The 16,240-nt window shown below is 42.4% G+C and overlaps 1 protein-coding gene across 1 annotated transcript; it reads left to right on the top strand.

Annotated features, from left to right (window-relative positions):
- The first annotated feature begins 1,211 nt into the window (after nucleotides 1-1,211).
- arpc2 (actin related protein 2/3 complex, subunit 2) lies at nucleotides 1,212-12,096 on the top strand. The gene is made up of 10 exons (XM_005945494.2): nucleotides 1,212-1,440; nucleotides 3,161-3,195; nucleotides 3,968-4,080; nucleotides 8,116-8,161; nucleotides 8,276-8,462; nucleotides 8,621-8,714; nucleotides 9,278-9,404; nucleotides 9,499-9,599; nucleotides 10,470-10,570; nucleotides 11,593-12,096. The coding sequence occupies exons 1-10, from the start codon at nucleotides 1,367-1,369 to the stop codon at nucleotides 11,612-11,614; spliced, it is 900 nt and encodes a 299-aa protein (XP_005945556.1). The 5' UTR covers nucleotides 1,212-1,366; the 3' UTR covers nucleotides 11,615-12,096.
- The last annotated feature ends 4,144 nt before the right edge of the window (nucleotides 12,097-16,240 follow it).

The following is a 16,240-nucleotide window of genomic DNA, read 5'->3' as shown; positions in this document are numbered from 1 at the left end:
AACTGGGCAGGTGGAAGACAAAAGAAAAAAATCTATCTATAGCAGATGAACTGAATCTGAAAGTCATGTCCTTAAAGAAATAATAAGCAGGCTAAGAGAACTCAGGCTGTGATGGAGAATAAAGATGATCACACCAATTTAACGATTTCTTGTTATTATTAGTATCATTGCAGAGTTATACTTATAATTCTACAAGCTTTGTTTACATACCGCATTTCTATTTATGTATTTATCTATGTGTGCATGTTAAAAAAAAAAAAAGGACTGCTGCACATGTTTCACATTTGCCTAACAAAATTTAAAGAAATGAGGGGCGGCGCAAGACGTGCAATACTGCATGTTTCATTTGTAGTTAGATGGAGAAGTCACAGCTTCTCTAAACCAGAAAACAATGGCTCACTTTGTTTTCAGACTTTTTAAGAAACCACACCTTCTTTTCCTTTTCCAACTAAGCTTGTAAATGGTTATCAGACTGGTCATAATATGTGCGTGTGTTTTGAGAAACATTATTCAACTTAGAAGCATTATTGCCTTGCTGAGCATAGGGCCTTTTCTAAGTAATTTGTGTGCTTTCCCCACACTCAATTAATCTCAGGTTACTTAATTTTCACATCAGGTTTCCCTATTTAAATAAGTCTTTAGAGTAATGTAGTCTATTTGTTTTCTTTTAGCTGATTCCTTAGAGGTCGCCGCAGTGGATCATCTGCCTCACCTCACCCTATCCCAGCATCCTCCCCTGTCCTCCTCAACAGCATCCATGAACCACCTATGTGGTTTCCTCTTCTCCTTCTGCCTGCCAGCTCATATTCATTTTTGCGTTGTCCAATATATCCACCATCCTCCTCTGCACACATCCAAACCAGCTCAGTCTTGCCTCTCTAACTTTGTCTCCAAACTATATCTGTCTTTTTGTAAGTTACACCTTCAAACCATGCACCACAGCAGGTCTCACTATCGTCATGAAAACCTTCCTTTTCTCCCTTACAGCAGTCTGTTCTAAATAAATAAATAGCCTTTTTTAAATAACAAGTATGAACAAGTGTTTCCTGATTAGTGCAGTTGCGTGGCCCTAAAATTGTGATTGATGTACCATTTACACTTATTAAGTCGCGGACACCTGTTTCTTTCTTATGAACCCGCCGCAGTACTGTCATTACGAATTTATTACAGGCATTATTTTAGACGCCCCAGTCTTATTTGGGCCCTGCGAGTAAAATACGCGGAAGTTGCGGGCGGAAGTAGCCTCGACGGAAGCGGTCGGGTCTGTCAGGGCAGGAAAAAATTTGCAGAATTTGACACAAAGAGGTGAACCCCACCAAACAACACCGCTTATCCCCCCTTTTCCTCGACACCGGCGTCCGCTGCCATGATCCTGTTAGAAATTAATAACCGCATTATCGAGGAGACGCTGACGCTCAAGTTCGACGGCGCATCCAACGGGTGAGAAATCATCGCTACACCTGGCTAGCACCGCTAGCTTCCCCTTTAGCTTCTTACAGAAGATGATGGCTTCATTTAAAGAAACGGGGGAGATCGGGTACAGCAGGTTCAACAAAGTTAAGCTATGTGGTCTAAAGAGTATTGATTTTTTTTAAAGTGCAGAAATACACATAGAGTTAGCTTGTTGCTCTGCCTCGACGAGCCGGGGTGTGTCTGCACGGGCGGTGTTGTGCCAAAAATTGTAACCCCATTGAATTTAATCTCCCCTGGCGGTTCTCCCACATACCTTGGAGATAAAACAACAAAGCACACAATAGATACTTAGGTTATATTTACACTGCGCTGCCAATAAATACGAAGCAAATATTTTTAAAAGGTTAGAAAGCCTTAAGGGAGCTAGCGGGAATAAAGCTAATTTATAAGCTTTTTTTTAAAAAAAAGATTAAGCTATTCCACACTGGTTGATAACATCATATGCAAAATCACAAACCGCCTATAAAAACTATTTTTATAAATATAGTATATATTTTTATATGAAGTGAGGACTTCATTTCTTTTTTTCGGACACAACAGGTTTGTCAAGGCAAACTATCTTCTCATTTCCGGTGTCACTCCACCACGGCAGATCAGATTATATGCCCGCGGTGTTTTCACTTAATAAAGACCATTTATTTGCCTTCCGCGGCAGTACATAAAGCTTTTAGTGGCTAAATGATAGCCAACCATCGCCCATCTCTCTCGCTTTTTCTCCTGCTTCCGCATTCCTGTAGTCAGGCTGAGTCAAGTCTGCTCTGCACCGCCAGCAGCTGCAGCTCCTCAGAGCATGAGCGTGTGGACAAGTCGCTGCAGCATCCACCTTTACACTGTTGATTTGCTACTGTGCATTCCCCAGGCATTGCTTAGATTGTTTTTTTTTTTTAAAGCTGTCGTGTCGCGATGATTCATTAAAGCTGTGACTCCATCATGACGTCATTACATAAAACATTTAAATGTTTTGCATTTTAGCAAGCGCACGGCTTCATCTTGCAATTAATTTGTCCCAGTCCTTGACCGGCAGCGGGAGTAATACCAGTATTGCACAGTACTGTAACTTGAACAGCAACTAACAGGTCCTGTTCAGATTATAATGTAGAAGAAATAATGAGGGTCAGTTCTGATTAACTCCCCATCCATGTATTTCACAAACTGGTAACCAGCTTACCGTGAAAACACCCTTGACTAAGCTACTCTACACGTACTGTAAAGCTAGAGATACTGTTGAGCTTTTATGGTTTTATCAGAGGAAGTGATTTAGTTTGGTCAGCTGCAACTGCTACTAGCAGTTCTTTTTGTTTCTCCTTTTGCAGAATAATGTCTGCAAATTCAACCATGTTATTGCATTTTTTTTTTTAAATCACCAAACATCGGTATTAGTATCATTCTTAAAAACCTACATTGGATGGGCTCTAATCATCTTTCATCATACAAATATAAAGAATCTAGTGGCAGTAATTATAACAAACGGGAAACAAAGCAATAGCTAGCTTGTTTGCAGTGTGTGGCTTTGAATGCTGCGATGACCCTTTTTGTTCCCTTTTTAACCATCAAGTCTACTTAAACCTCCTCACTACCTTCATTGTTTCTTTGTTTGTTTTGATGCTATTTAAGATGGTAAATTGAACTCCAGCTTTGTGGGCTTAACAAACTGGTCTCCTCATGTTGTTTCTTTTTCTCCTCACAGAACCAAACCAGAGGCCGTCGATGTGACGTTTGCGGGTGAGTGTCTCGTGCAGCAGCGTGCTATTTTTGCCCCGTTTGTACTATATTTGAATATCCGTGTTTAGATTTTAACACACAGTTTCAATAACGTGGCTCTCTCAGCCGAGTTGAGTCGTCATCACCAGTGTGCCCTTTTTGCTGTCTGGATAAGGAAGGAACTTTTTGCTGTTCTCCAAATTAAATGAAACCAAATCATATGAGCCAGTGTTGGATGGGCCGCATGACATTTCTTTAAATGACTTTAATGTAGTTCATATTATGGCTTATAGATTTCTGTGTGTGTTGTGTCGTGCAGTATTTTGTGTAACCCGCTGTGAAGAAGGTTGTAATGTAATGTTTGGATTTGATCAGACACAATCACATTTTGTGCACACCTATTTCAAAATTTAAAGGGTGGTGCTGATGGTGGTGTTGTCTTCAGTTTCCTATTATGCAGCCAGCTTATTGCACATGTTCCTGTAATCAGTGTTGAATCTGAGATTACTAAGACGTCTCGTCTGTCTAAGTGAGGAATGAAAAGATCGAGGCGTTCATTGGAGTCTTTCCTGAGTTGCTCACCGTGTCTCCTGTGCCTGTTTCAGCTGTGACTGAATGTGTTTAGCGCCTACTAGCATGTATTTTACTTATTTCTTATCCATTCCCTTGTCTTCTGTTTTATGTTTGTACAGCACTTTGGTCAACACGAGTTGTTTTTAAATGGGTTTCATAATTCATTTAAAGTTGAGCATTTCTCCCCCGCTGGTATTAACTCTGTGCCTGTGTGCTGCAGACTTCGATGGCGTCTTGTACCACATCTCCAACCCCAATGGGGACAAGACCAAAGTGATGATCAGCATCTCTCTGAAGTTCTACAAGGAGCTGCAGGATCATGGAGCTGACGAGGTAAAACACACACACAAAAGAGAGCGAGAGGCTGGAAAATGTTTCTCAAAACCTGAATACAAAGAATCAGATGATTTTTTTATTTAGCATGTATGACACAGAGGCCTTTGCAGAGTCTTGATTATAGCTGGTTTCACATCCTCTACAACACAAGAACATTCTCGTTATACAGAAAGTGCAATTAAGGATAACCTTAAAAGGGTTATTATTATCACATCTATGGTTTAAATCAGGGACTAAAGCTGCTTTGTATGATTGGTCATCTTATAGCTGTCCTTTCTGCAGCTCCTCAGTTCACCCTTTATCTGAACCCACACACTGTAGGTCCTGTCTCTTTAAGCCACGCTCTCTAAAAGCCCCTTTTTTCTGCTTAGCTCTCCCTCATGTGGGATTTTACAAACAGAACCTACTTCTTATAAACTCGACTTTGGCTATGATGACCATATAAGGCGATCCACGATGATGTCAGCTCAGCACAAGAGTAGGAAAAAGCAGTTGTGAACCGAGGCTTAAGTACAGTCACAGGGGGTTACCTTCTTTCCATTCAGTCGCCTTTTTACGGCTATACTTAATATGAGTCAATTATTGTGATATTGTTTTAATGTGACTTTAAACTTCTTCTAACATGCTGTGGTGTCACAATAAACCAGCCCTGCATGTCCAGCTGCAAACGTGGGTAGAATCTGGTATAAACGTCCACCACACTGCTGGCTGCTGTCTGTACCACGCTTCGGTGTCACTCAGAGGCCTGTGTCCTTTTATGTCTGTGCTGGCGTTTGATACACACATGCAGCATTATTCAGTGCTGTGCATTGGTCCATTTATGCTCTGTTATTCTAAGCAGTGAATAGAAGCTGATCAAAGGCAGATTAAGGGAGAAAACTGCACAACCAAGCAAAATATGTTTTGGTTTCCTTTTAAAGAGGGTAAATCCGGGTGGTCATGGCACCTGCTGCTTTGTTTTGCATTTTTTTGTGTTGGTGTTTCATCCTTGAGCGCACTAAAAGTGCCCGAGGTTCATCCAGGCTTGAACATAAAGGACCTTTAGTTTTGCTTTGTTCTTCAGCACGATATATGATTATTTTAGTGAAAAGCACTAAAACAAACGTGAGGTTTTGGGTTTGTTTTTTGTGGCATCTGATTGAAATATGCTTAGCTTTGTTCAGTTTTCTTCTACCAGATCCCTGATTGGTACATGAGAGTTAATCTGGGACAGTGCGTGCAAGTGTCTTTCATTGCACACTTTGATTTCAGTGATAATAAACCTGAGTGCAAGTGAAACTGTAAAAAGAGCCATGGGTTCAGGCAAGGCTGCTACTGAATTTGATTCCTGATGATGGTGAGTCGATCTGAGATATAAAATAAAAGTAGAATGAGGTCATTATTTCCCTCCACACACACAAACACACACAAACCTACACAAGTGCTCTGTTGCCATGTAAGGAAGAAAGCAGCCGCTGAGGCTTTCAGTAGAAACAGGAAGTGTGTGTGTGTGACTCACCCCAGGCGAGGAAGTGCTGACTGCGAGCAGCAGCCACTGTGTATGAAAGGCTTGGCTGCTGCCCAGCCGCTTCGCCCCTCCTCGTTCCCTGAAGCTGGGAATAGCGGTGTGAATAGTGGCACATTCGTTTTATTCTTCCTGTGACGAGTCAGTTTGGAAAACAGTTTTTGGATGAGCGGCGCAGGGGCTGTTTTTTAAGCCGCTTGCTCGTTCGCACACACACTAAAAACTAAATAGGCGCTACACACATTCAGTGTTTGCATGAATTAACACAATGACAGTTTCCTAAAGCTTGGCAGAACGTCAGCTGAGATTTAAAGACACAGTTGATGCTTGTCTGAGATTTCTTGTGAGGAGATCCCAGGGTTTGGGTGTGATAACAGCAAAGGCACGAGCCCCCTTTGAAATAAGCTTCAACTGCTTAATAGTGAAAAGTGATCAGGAAGCTTATCAAGATAATTTAAGGCTTTAAACTCCAACAGTGTCACTTTACTCTGGATTCTGTAAAGCACAGGCTGCAAACGTTTTGTCCCAGTCAGTAATCTGGCCGCAGCATATGATTGAGCAACTCCAGTATGCAGCGCAAAACAGCAGCCCAGTCTGTGGGTGGAACACAAGGCATGCATAACCACAAAAAGTTTGGGACAAACTGCTCTCTTGACTTTGCTGCGTTGATTTGTCAAAGATTATCTTAAAGTTCTTAACCTGCGTTTTAATAAAAGGAGTTCAAAAGCCCAGGTTACCCATCAGCCACTCTGTTAGAGGACCAAACAATGTGAAACTTAGCCCTCTTATGGAACAGCTGTTTCATAGGTAAATACAGTTGTAAACCATCTACATAGCAGCAAAATCAAATGTGATGTTGGTATGTCGAGTAATTTGACCTAAAGGGAGCAAGTACAAGGAAGAAAGAGCAGACCCCTGTGAGGAGACTGCGACGTTTTTGTGTTGGATTCTTGCTGTTGGTCTGATTTGCATATTGCTCTGTTCATTCCTGAATGACAGGCATCTATTACAGAGGAGCCTCCGACCTTTCATTACCTCCTTGAAACACACACACCTCCTTCCTGTCACAGTACAAGTCTTTCATTGAGCGGCAAGTTTGTTTAGCCACCTCTCTGCTCTGTCGTAAACCACATACTTAAAACGGACCTCTCACGCTCTTATCTCTTATACACATGAAATTCCGGATGTTCAACAAGTCAGTGTATGTACGAGTAATTCCCAGGAGGTAGAAACTCTATTACAAACATTTGTTTTCTACTCTCAGCTCTGTATGATGTCAGTAAGAGTGGCTATATCACATTTTAACATCCAAACACCAATCCAAGCGTTGACTCTACGGCAGTAATAAAGCTTCAGTGGCCATTTTTCTCCTTTGGATCGAGACACAAACCCAGGCTCCTGTGTCAAAAGCTAGTTTCCTTCTGATACTCGTCTCGAGTCCTGATATCAGTATGTAGATGCGTCCACTGTGGTGAGAAGTCTTGGGACATGAGGAAGCTGCCAAAAGTATATTAGAATTGATAAATCTATTAATGAATTTATGTTGTGTTCTTAGATATTAATCTGGTATTATATTGAGGTTTCTCATGTGACGTCATTAGCACATGCCATATTCTATGTGATGGAGCCACCAGTTGTTAGGGAAAAATGTGTGTTCTCCCACTGGTTGGCAGTGATTCTTTAAAGCTGTAGCGATTGCTTTGGTTTTCTGTAGTTTTTGGTGTTTGTCTGCAAATATCTGTTAACTGCAGGCCCAGCGGTAGTTCAGATTGAAAAGGACGTGGATAAGATACAGCTTGAATCTAATTAGAAGTAGAGAACATTGTTTTTTAAAGTAAAAGTTATGCCGCAGCACTGCAGCCAACATGTTTCAGAAGGTGCAACTTTTAGTCTGAAAGTTGACCTTTCCCATTTCCTGTTAGCGTCACACTGCTCACAGTATCACTACAGCTCAAAGTCCATCACTTCCCTTTAAATACAGACCGCAGCGTTATGCTAGCTGACAAAGGCAGTCACAAGAAGGTTTTTTGCTAACCGGTCAAGAACTGAGCGTTTCTATTGACAGGCGGTTGGCAAGGCATCATTGACCAGCATGAAGTCCTGCCTGATTGGGTCTTTAAAAGTTATTTTCCCCACCAACTCCCGTCAACTTCTAGAAACCACTTAAAACCAGTTAGAGAATACTATGCGGGTAGTTGCCAGATGGTTGCAGATCTCACAGGATTCCCACCACATGTGAAAACTACTAAGTTTTCCAAGAAAATGAAAGATCTGTTTTGAAAGTGGTTAAAAGAAAGCCTCCAACTTTTAATTTTTCTCCTCTGTGCTATTAAAGCCACACCTTTGGAGTCGGGCCTCTAACAATACTCTTCAATTAACAGAGTAATTATTCAGTGTTTTTTTTTTTTTTAGGCCCATTGAGTAATCTGTCTTTTGCTGTTGTGCTACATTTGTTCTGTGCAGTGCAGCTCTTGAAAAACCACAATACGGATGTGTGTTACAAATAAAGTTCATATTTTTAATTCCAGTTGCTCAAGAGGGTCTATGGGAACTTCCTGGTTTCACCAGAGGCGGGTAAGGTCTTTTTTTGAGCTCTTTTTTCTGCAAGTTTCAGAAATCAGCTGAGCCTTGATGCTGTTTTTTTCCCTCGACTGTAAAAATAAAAGCTCTACATGTATTATATTACAGGCTACAACGTGTCCCTCCTCTACGACCTGGACGTTCTACCAGCCAACAAAGATGAGGTTGTCCACCAGGCCGGCATGCTCAAGAGGAACTGCTTTGCCTCAGTGTTTGAGAAATATTTCAAGTTCCAGGAGGAAGGCAAAGAGGGCGAGAAGAGGGCCGTGGTCCACTACAGAGAGGACGAGTCCATGTGAGTGTGTCATGAGAAACATTTAGGAAAGCAAGAGTTAAAGACATTTGTTAGTCATTTCAGCACAGGTCTTAAAGTATATCAAAAATAAATTGATGTATTTCGGACCTCGTTCCTGTCATTTCTCTGGAAGCCAACATAACTTGTGGTCGCTGCAGGTATTTGGAGGCCAAGAAAGACAGAGTGACGGTGGTGTTCAGCACAGTGTTCAAAGACGACGACGACGTCATCATCGGCAAAGTCTTCATGCAGGTGTGTGTGAGGCCACAGTTACTGATTTCTACTGTCTTTAGCTCCTTTTCCATTCGTACCTACTCGGATCGACTCGACTTGGATGGACGTCGAGGGAAGAATATACGTGCTTCTCTGATCGGTCTGTGGCTATTTATCAGACTTGAACACTGCGTTTTTGTTGGTTTTTTTATACCCATTTCCTCTGTTGCTGAGTTTCAAAAAAGGCGGTTTTAATTTTGGCCAGCCAATCAGTGGCATGAGTCTGATGATGACACATTTTAGTACCTGTTTGGAACCTCTGCAGAGCAGATATTTTAAAAGTACCTGGTTCCAAGTGAATGGAAAACCCTGAAAACAGTAGCGAACTGTGCCGAGTCGATCCGAGTAGGTTCTAATGGAAACGGGGCTTTAATTTGCATTACCGCCTCCTACTGGACCAGAGTGGAGCACTTTCATGTAACATATTCCTGTAATTCCAACCACTGACTCCAACTGTATTGCCCTCTCTCTTTTTCTTTTTTCATTTTGATAATTAAAGAAGCTTTAAAAAAGTGCTGCAAACATATTTTTCCTGTGTGTAGGAGTTCAAAGAGGGTCGGAGAGCCAGCCACACAGCTCCCCAGGTGCTCTTCAGCCACAGGGAGCCTCCTCTGGAGCTGAAGGACACAGACGCCGCCGTCGGGGACAACATCGGATACATCACTTTCGGTCGGTGCTTTGTTTTTAGTTTAACAAAGACTCGCATTTGCTGATCACTTCACAGCCAACGCAGTGGTTTTAATTTGTTGCTTTGTGTTTTCAGTCCTGTTTCCGCGTCACACCAATGCCAATGCCAGAGACAACACCATCAACCTCATCCACACCTTCAGGGACTACCTGCACTACCACATAAAGTGCTCCAAGGTGAATTCACCTCAGCCAGTCACTCCTGTACACTTGATGGTTTTATTTACTTGGCAGCACATCATACACAGAGAAAACTGATAGTAAAAGTTTTCCGGGTTTCAAATAATTTTACACAACAAAAGTTGTTGTTTTCTTTTGGTTTTTTTACTTTCTTTGCTTTAATCCTTGATCCAGCCCGATCTTTGTCCCAAGTAATAAATGCTTGTTTTGTTCGTTGCAGTGTTAGTTCTGAGCTGTTTGGTTGTGTTTGAAGGGCCCTGACAGGTGAACTCAAGTCAGTAAACACACCTGCCAAAGCTGAAAGCTAAAAACCACAAACAATCCTCCACCGCGATAGTGCGGTTTTTCTCTTTTTCTTTCTCTACAATACAAAGTCCCGCTGTCGGTGAGATCTCGTCTGACTACCCCCAAGAGGGCGTTTGTGTAGATGCGACGACCCACGAAACAAGACTTGCTTAAGCACGATTGCTCGAACGTGCTTCCTGTAACCCCTAATCAGTGCATGTTTTGTATGACTGACATTTCAGAGATGTGGACGTTGGTTGTCTTTGTCTCAGACAGTGAGCTGACGAGGCAGATGTATTTATAGGCAAGGCAAATTTATTTGTATAGCACAATTCAACAAGAAGGTGATTCAAAGTGCTTTACAATTTATAGGCTTAAATGTTAGAAATGCGATGATCTAAACTTAGAAAACAAACAACCGCTATTTTTTCCGAGCATGAGCAGTTTCACTCGAGCGATTAGCACAGAGCAAAGCATGCATCCCCCCCCTCCGCCCCGCAGCCTTGCGACCAGGGGAAATGTGCCAACACTGGAGACTAAACACTTAACATCATTCAATCACATGTCCCGTCTCTTCCGCAGGCCTACATTCACACACGTATGAGAGCCAAGACGTCAGACTTCCTCAAGGTGCTGAACCGCGCTCGACCCGACGCAGAGAAGAAGGAGATGAAGACCATCTCGTAAGTAGCCTCTGCTCTCCTCCCTGTTTCTGTCAAACGGAGTTCAACTGATTATATTTGACTTAACACAACCTCACCTGCACTTTAAGGCTTCAGCTTTAGCGCATTTCAGATCTTGCACAAGGATGTGTTCGGGAATCAGAAGCATCTTTGTTCGTGAAAACTTATAAAAAAGGCAAAACAAGCGGCGGATTCAGGCTGGGGATACTATCTCAGCACTCCTGTTTTTACAAGATAAAAGCGCCTCTTTCATCTTTCAGTCTGTGTGTTTTTGAGGTGTGCAGCATGTTTGCCTGCATAGTTTTCTGCTGTTTGAAAGGTGCGCATACATACAGCGTGAGCTCAGAGAGGCTTTGCACCGAGGCTAATGTGTAACCGAAATAGGAACGATTCGATTGGAAGACTGGACGAGTGCCACTCGCTGCTTCGGCAGTTAGCTGATAAACATTTCTGTTGAATCTCAGGTTGACGACTGACGGGGAAAAAATGTTGATGTGAACACAAAACTGAAATCCAAGTGTCAGTCACCTTTAATGTCACGCAATGACACAAAAGCATGCGACAGATTCCCTTATATGATTGGCTGATTAGATGTGATGATAGCGTTACTTGTGTAGCACTATCGTTTTTGATGTTCAGGTATGCACAAAGATGAATGGAATCTTTCAGTAGCTCTCAGAGGGCCTGCCAAAACAAGATACAAACAGGAAATGCACCAACAACAACCTGTAAATATGTCCTTTTTTAAATGGCTGAGGATTACAACGTGCAGTCCTTTTTGTTGAACTGTTTTTTTTAACTTGACTCCGTTTCTTGGAAACTTGTTTACATCCAAAGCTGGAGGCAGCAGTCAGCATGTGTGACACAAATAAGGGGAAATGTTGTGTTTAGCTTGTTTTTTAAGGCAGGAGGGAGTCGGGCTCGCTCACTGTTCACTGGTTCTGTCTTCATTTTTATCATAACATGTGACCGATGTTCATGTTCTCATCTGACAAAAAACTGTTTTGTCTTTACGTTTTCAGTGGAAAGACCTTCTCCCGCTGAGGCCGACCCTAACCTGAAGAAGTACAATCCACCCCCGCCCCCCCACCTCCTGTGGGCATGCCCAGACGCGCCACAATGAGACTTAACGCCACATCAGACCGGACTTCAGGAAGCCTCTAATTCCCCGCCCGCCCTCCCAGCCTCTCATGTCCAGACTTTTGTTTTGTTTTTGTTTGTTTTTTTTATTCTTATTTGGTTGAATAATAATGCTGTCCGTACCTGAGGAAACCCTCACAATACATGGAAAAAGGGCATTCCTTGCTTTGCATAGTTAAAAAGAAAAGAAGAATTATTAGTCCTATATAAATATATATATGATAAAACTGAAATTTTTGATACGATATCTTTTACTCCATTTGGTACTCTTGCTTGCCCTCACAGTCATGATGGATGATTTCAGTCCCCTCTGTACTTTCATGTCTTCTGTACCGTTGTCATGAAAAAAAGAGAAATAAATCACGCTTTAAAAAAAGCATCTTTTTGTTCACTTTTTTTCACTTGATAAAATTTTATCAAGTGAACTGTTTGCTTACTGTCCTGATAATGAGAGAGACAAGACTTGCTTAAGCACGATTGCTCGAACGTGCTTCCTGTAACCCCTAATCAGTGCATGTTTTGTATGACTGACATTTCAGAGATGTGGACGTTGGTTGTCTTTGTCTCAGACAGTGAGCTGACGAGGCAGATGTATTTATAGGCAAGGCAAATTTATTTGTATAGCACAATTCAACAAGAAGGTGATTCAAAGTGCTTTACAATTTATAGGCTTAAATGTTAGAAATGTGATGATCTAAACTTAGAAAACAAACAACCGCTATTTTTTCCGAGCATGAGCAGTTTCACTCGAGCGATTAGCACAGAGCAAAGCATGCATCCCCCCCCTCCGCCCCGCAGCCTTGCGACCAGGGGAAATGTGCCAACACTGGAGACTAAACACTTAACATCATTGAATCACATGTCCCGTCTCTTCCGCAGGCCTACATTCACACACGTATGAGAGCCAAGACGTCAGACTTCCTCAAGGTGCTGAACCGCGCTCGACCCGACGCAGAGAAGAAGGAGATGAAGACCATCTCGTAAGTAGCCTCTGCTCTCCTCCCTGTTTCTGTCAAACGGAGTTCACCTGATTATATTTGACTTAACACAACCTCACCTGCACTTTAAGGCTTCAGCTTTAGCGCATTTCAGATCTTGCACAAGGATGTGTTCGGGAATCAGAAGCATCTTTGTTCGTGAAAACTTATAAAAAAGGCAAAACAAGCGGCGGATTCAGGCTGGGGATACTATCTCAGCACTCCTGTTTTTACAAGATAAAAGCGCCTCTTTCATCTTTCAGTCTGTGTGTTTTTGAGGTGTGCAGCATGTTTGCCTGCATAGTTTTCTGCTGTTTGAAAGGTGCGCATACATACAGCGTGAGCTCAGAGAGGCTTTGCACCGAGGCTAATGTGTAACCGAAATAGGAACGATTCGATTGGAAGACTGGACGAGTGCCACTCGCTGCTTCGGCAGTTAGCTGATAAACATTTCTGTTGAATCTCAGGTTGACGACTGACGGGGAAAAAATGTTGATGTGAACACAAAACTGAAATCCAAGTGTCAGTCACCTTTAATGTCACGCAATGACACAAAAGCATGCGACAGATTCCCTTATATGATTGGCTGATTAGATGTGATGATAGCGTTACTTGTGTAGCACTATCGTTTTTGATGTTCAGGTATGCACAAAGATGAATGGAATCTTTCAGTAGCTCTCAGAGGGCCTGCCAAAACAAGATACAAACAGGAAATGCACCAACAACAACCTGTAAATATGTCCTTTTTTAAATGGCTGAGGATTACAACGTGCAGTCCTTTTTGTTGAACTGTTTTTTTTAACTTGACTCCGTTTCTTGGAAACTTGTTTACATCCAAAGCTGGAGGCAGCAGTCAGCATGTGTGACACAAATAAGGGGAAATGTTGTGTTTAGCTTGTTTTTTAAGGCAGGAGGGAGTCGGGCTCGCTCACTGTTCACTGGTTCTGTCTTCATTTTTATCATAACATGTGACCGATGTTCATGTTCTCATCTGACAAAAAACTGTTTTGTCTTTACGTTTTCAGTGGAAAGACCTTCTCCCGCTGAGGCCGACCCTAACCTGAAGAAGTACAATCCACCCCCGCCCCCCCACCTCCTGTGGGCATGCCCAGACGCGCCACAATGAGACTTAACGCCACATCAGACCGGACTTCAGGAAGCCTCTAATTCCCCGCCCGCCCTCCCAGCCTCTCATGTCCAGACTTTTGTTTTGTTTTTGTTTGTTTTTTTATTCTTATTTGGTTGAATAATAATGCTGTCCGTACCTGAGGAAACCCTCACAATACATGGAAAAAGGGCATTCCTTGCTTTGCATAGTTAAAAAGAAAAGAAGAATTATTAGTCCTATATAAATATATATATGATAAAACTGAAATTTTTGATACGATATCTTTTACTCCATTTGGTACTCTTGCTTGCCCTCACAGTCATGATGGATGATTTCAGTCCCCTCTGTACTTTCATGTCTTCTGTACCGTTGTCATGAAAAAAAGAGAAATAAATCACGCTTTAAAAAAAGCATCTTTTTGTTCACTTTTTTTCACTTGATAAAATTTTATCAAGTGAACTGTTTGCTTACTGTCCTGATATAGGATAGCCAAGAGTGAAAAAACTGAACTCTTTTGCAGTGTGTTTGGGGACACACAACTAAAAGGAAGTTTGTTGTGTGGAGCCAGCTGAGGTGGTTCAGGCATCTGACGAGGATGCCTCTTGGGCGCCTCCTGGGTGAGGTGTTCCAGGCATGTCCCACCGGGAGGATGTCCCAGGGAAGACTCAGGACACGCGGAGAGATTTATCTCTCGGCTTGGCCTGGGAACGCCTTGGTGTTCCCCGGATGAGCTAGAGGAGGTGGCTGGGGAGAGGGAGGTCTGGGCTTCTCTGCTTAGGCTGCTGCCCCCGCAACCCAGCCCCAGATAAGCAGAATGGAGATTGATGGATGGTTTTTGTGTGTTTATTAGTTGAGGTTCTTCAGTTTTCAAGGATTACCTGGTCCTGGAGAAATCGGGAACAAAGGCGACTAAGGTGACTTTGAATGTGGGATTGTTGTTCAATTCAATTCAATTTTATTTATATAGCGCCAAATCACAACAAAAGTCGCCTCAAGGCGCTTCATAGATACAGAGAAAAACCCAACAATCATATGACCCCCTATGAGCAAGCACTTTGGCGACAGTGGGAAGGAAAAACTCCCTTTTAACAGGAAGAAACCTCCGGCAGAACCAGGCTCAGGGAGGGGCGGGGCCATCTGCTGTGATTGGTTGGGGTGAGAGAAGGAAGACAGGATAAAGACATGCTGTGGAAGAGAGACAGAGGTTAATAACAGATATGATTCAATGCAGAGAGGTCTGTTAATACATAGTGAGTGAGGAAGACTGGAATCCATCACATCCGCTGGGAAGACTGGTTCCACAGAAGAGGGGCCTGAAAACTGAAGGCTCTGCCTCCCATTCTACTTTTAAATACTCTAGGAACAACAAGTAGGCCTGCAGAGCGAGAGCGAAGTGCTCTAATAGGGTGATATGGTACTACAAGGTCATTAAGATAAGATGGGGCCTGATTATTTAAGACCTTGTATGTGAGGAGCAGGATTTTGAATTCTGGATTTAACAGGAAGCCAAAACAGGAGAAATCTGCTCTCTCTTTCTAGTCCCTGTCAGGACTCTTGCTGCAGCATTTTGGATCAGCTGAAGGCTTTTCAGGAGTTTTTAGGACATCCTGATAATAATGAATTACAGTCGTCCAGCCTGGAAGTAATAAATGCATGAACTAGTTTTTCAGCGTCACTCTGAGACAGGATATTTCTAACTTTAGAGATGTTGCACAAATGGAAGAAAGCAGTCTTACATATTTGTTTAATATGTGCATTGAAGGACATGTCCTGGTCAAAAATGACTCCAAGGTTCCTCACAGCGTTACTGGAGGCCAAGGTAATGCCATCCAGAGTAAGAATCTGTTAGATACCATATTTCTAAGTTTTCAGGGCCGAGTACAATAACCTCAGTTTATCTGAATTAAGAAGCAGAAAGTTAGCGGCCATCCAGGTCTTTATGTCTTTAAGACATTCCTGCAGTTTAACTATTGGTGTGTGTTATCTGGCTTCATGGACAGATAGAGCTGGGTGTCATCTGCATAGCAGTGAAATGTATGCTATGTCTTCTAATGATGCTGCCTAAGGGAAGCATGTATAATGTAAACAGAATTGGTCCTAGCACTGAACCCTGTGGAACTCCATAATTAACCTCAGTGTGTGAAGAGGACTCTCCATTTACATGCACAAACTGGAGTCTATTAGATAGATATGATACAAACCACTTGTTGGTGAGTATTTTAGAAATTGCTAATCTACTGACATTTTTCCCAGACAACCAACTCTGGAGTTTACAGAGGATGGTCTGAACAACAGAAAATAAACACAGTGAGCTGCAAAATGTTGCTGCCAGAGGAGAACAGCCAGACTGCTTTGAGCTGAAATGAAGGCAGCAGTAATTCAAATAACCACTTGTTACAACCAAGGTATGCAGAAAAGCATCTCTGGATGTGGAGAAAATCACAA

Source organism: Haplochromis burtoni, unplaced genomic scaffold (assembly GCF_018398535.1).
Source record: "Haplochromis burtoni strain Fernald_Lab_line unplaced genomic scaffold, NCSU_Asbu1 Contig_394, whole genome shotgun sequence".
Lineage (NCBI taxonomy): Eukaryota > Metazoa > Chordata > Actinopteri > Cichliformes > Cichlidae > Haplochromis > Haplochromis burtoni.
The sequence above is the reverse complement of the archived record's forward strand: the minus strand, read 5'-3'. Positions and strand labels throughout refer to the sequence as shown.

Bases quoted from the DNA above. Each gene is read 5' to 3' on its own strand.
- arpc2 (XM_005945494.2), top strand. From the start codon at position 1,367: ATGATCCTGTTAGAAATTAATAACCGCATTATCGAGGAGACGCTGACG. The intron at 1,441-3,160 runs GTGAGAAATCAT...TTCTCCTCACAG, and splicing joins TTCGACGGCGCATCCAACGG to AACCAAACCAGAGGCCGTCG. The intron at 10,571-11,592 runs GTAAGTAGCCTC...TTACGTTTTCAG, and splicing joins AAGGAGATGAAGACCATCTC to TGGAAAGACCTTCTCCCGCT.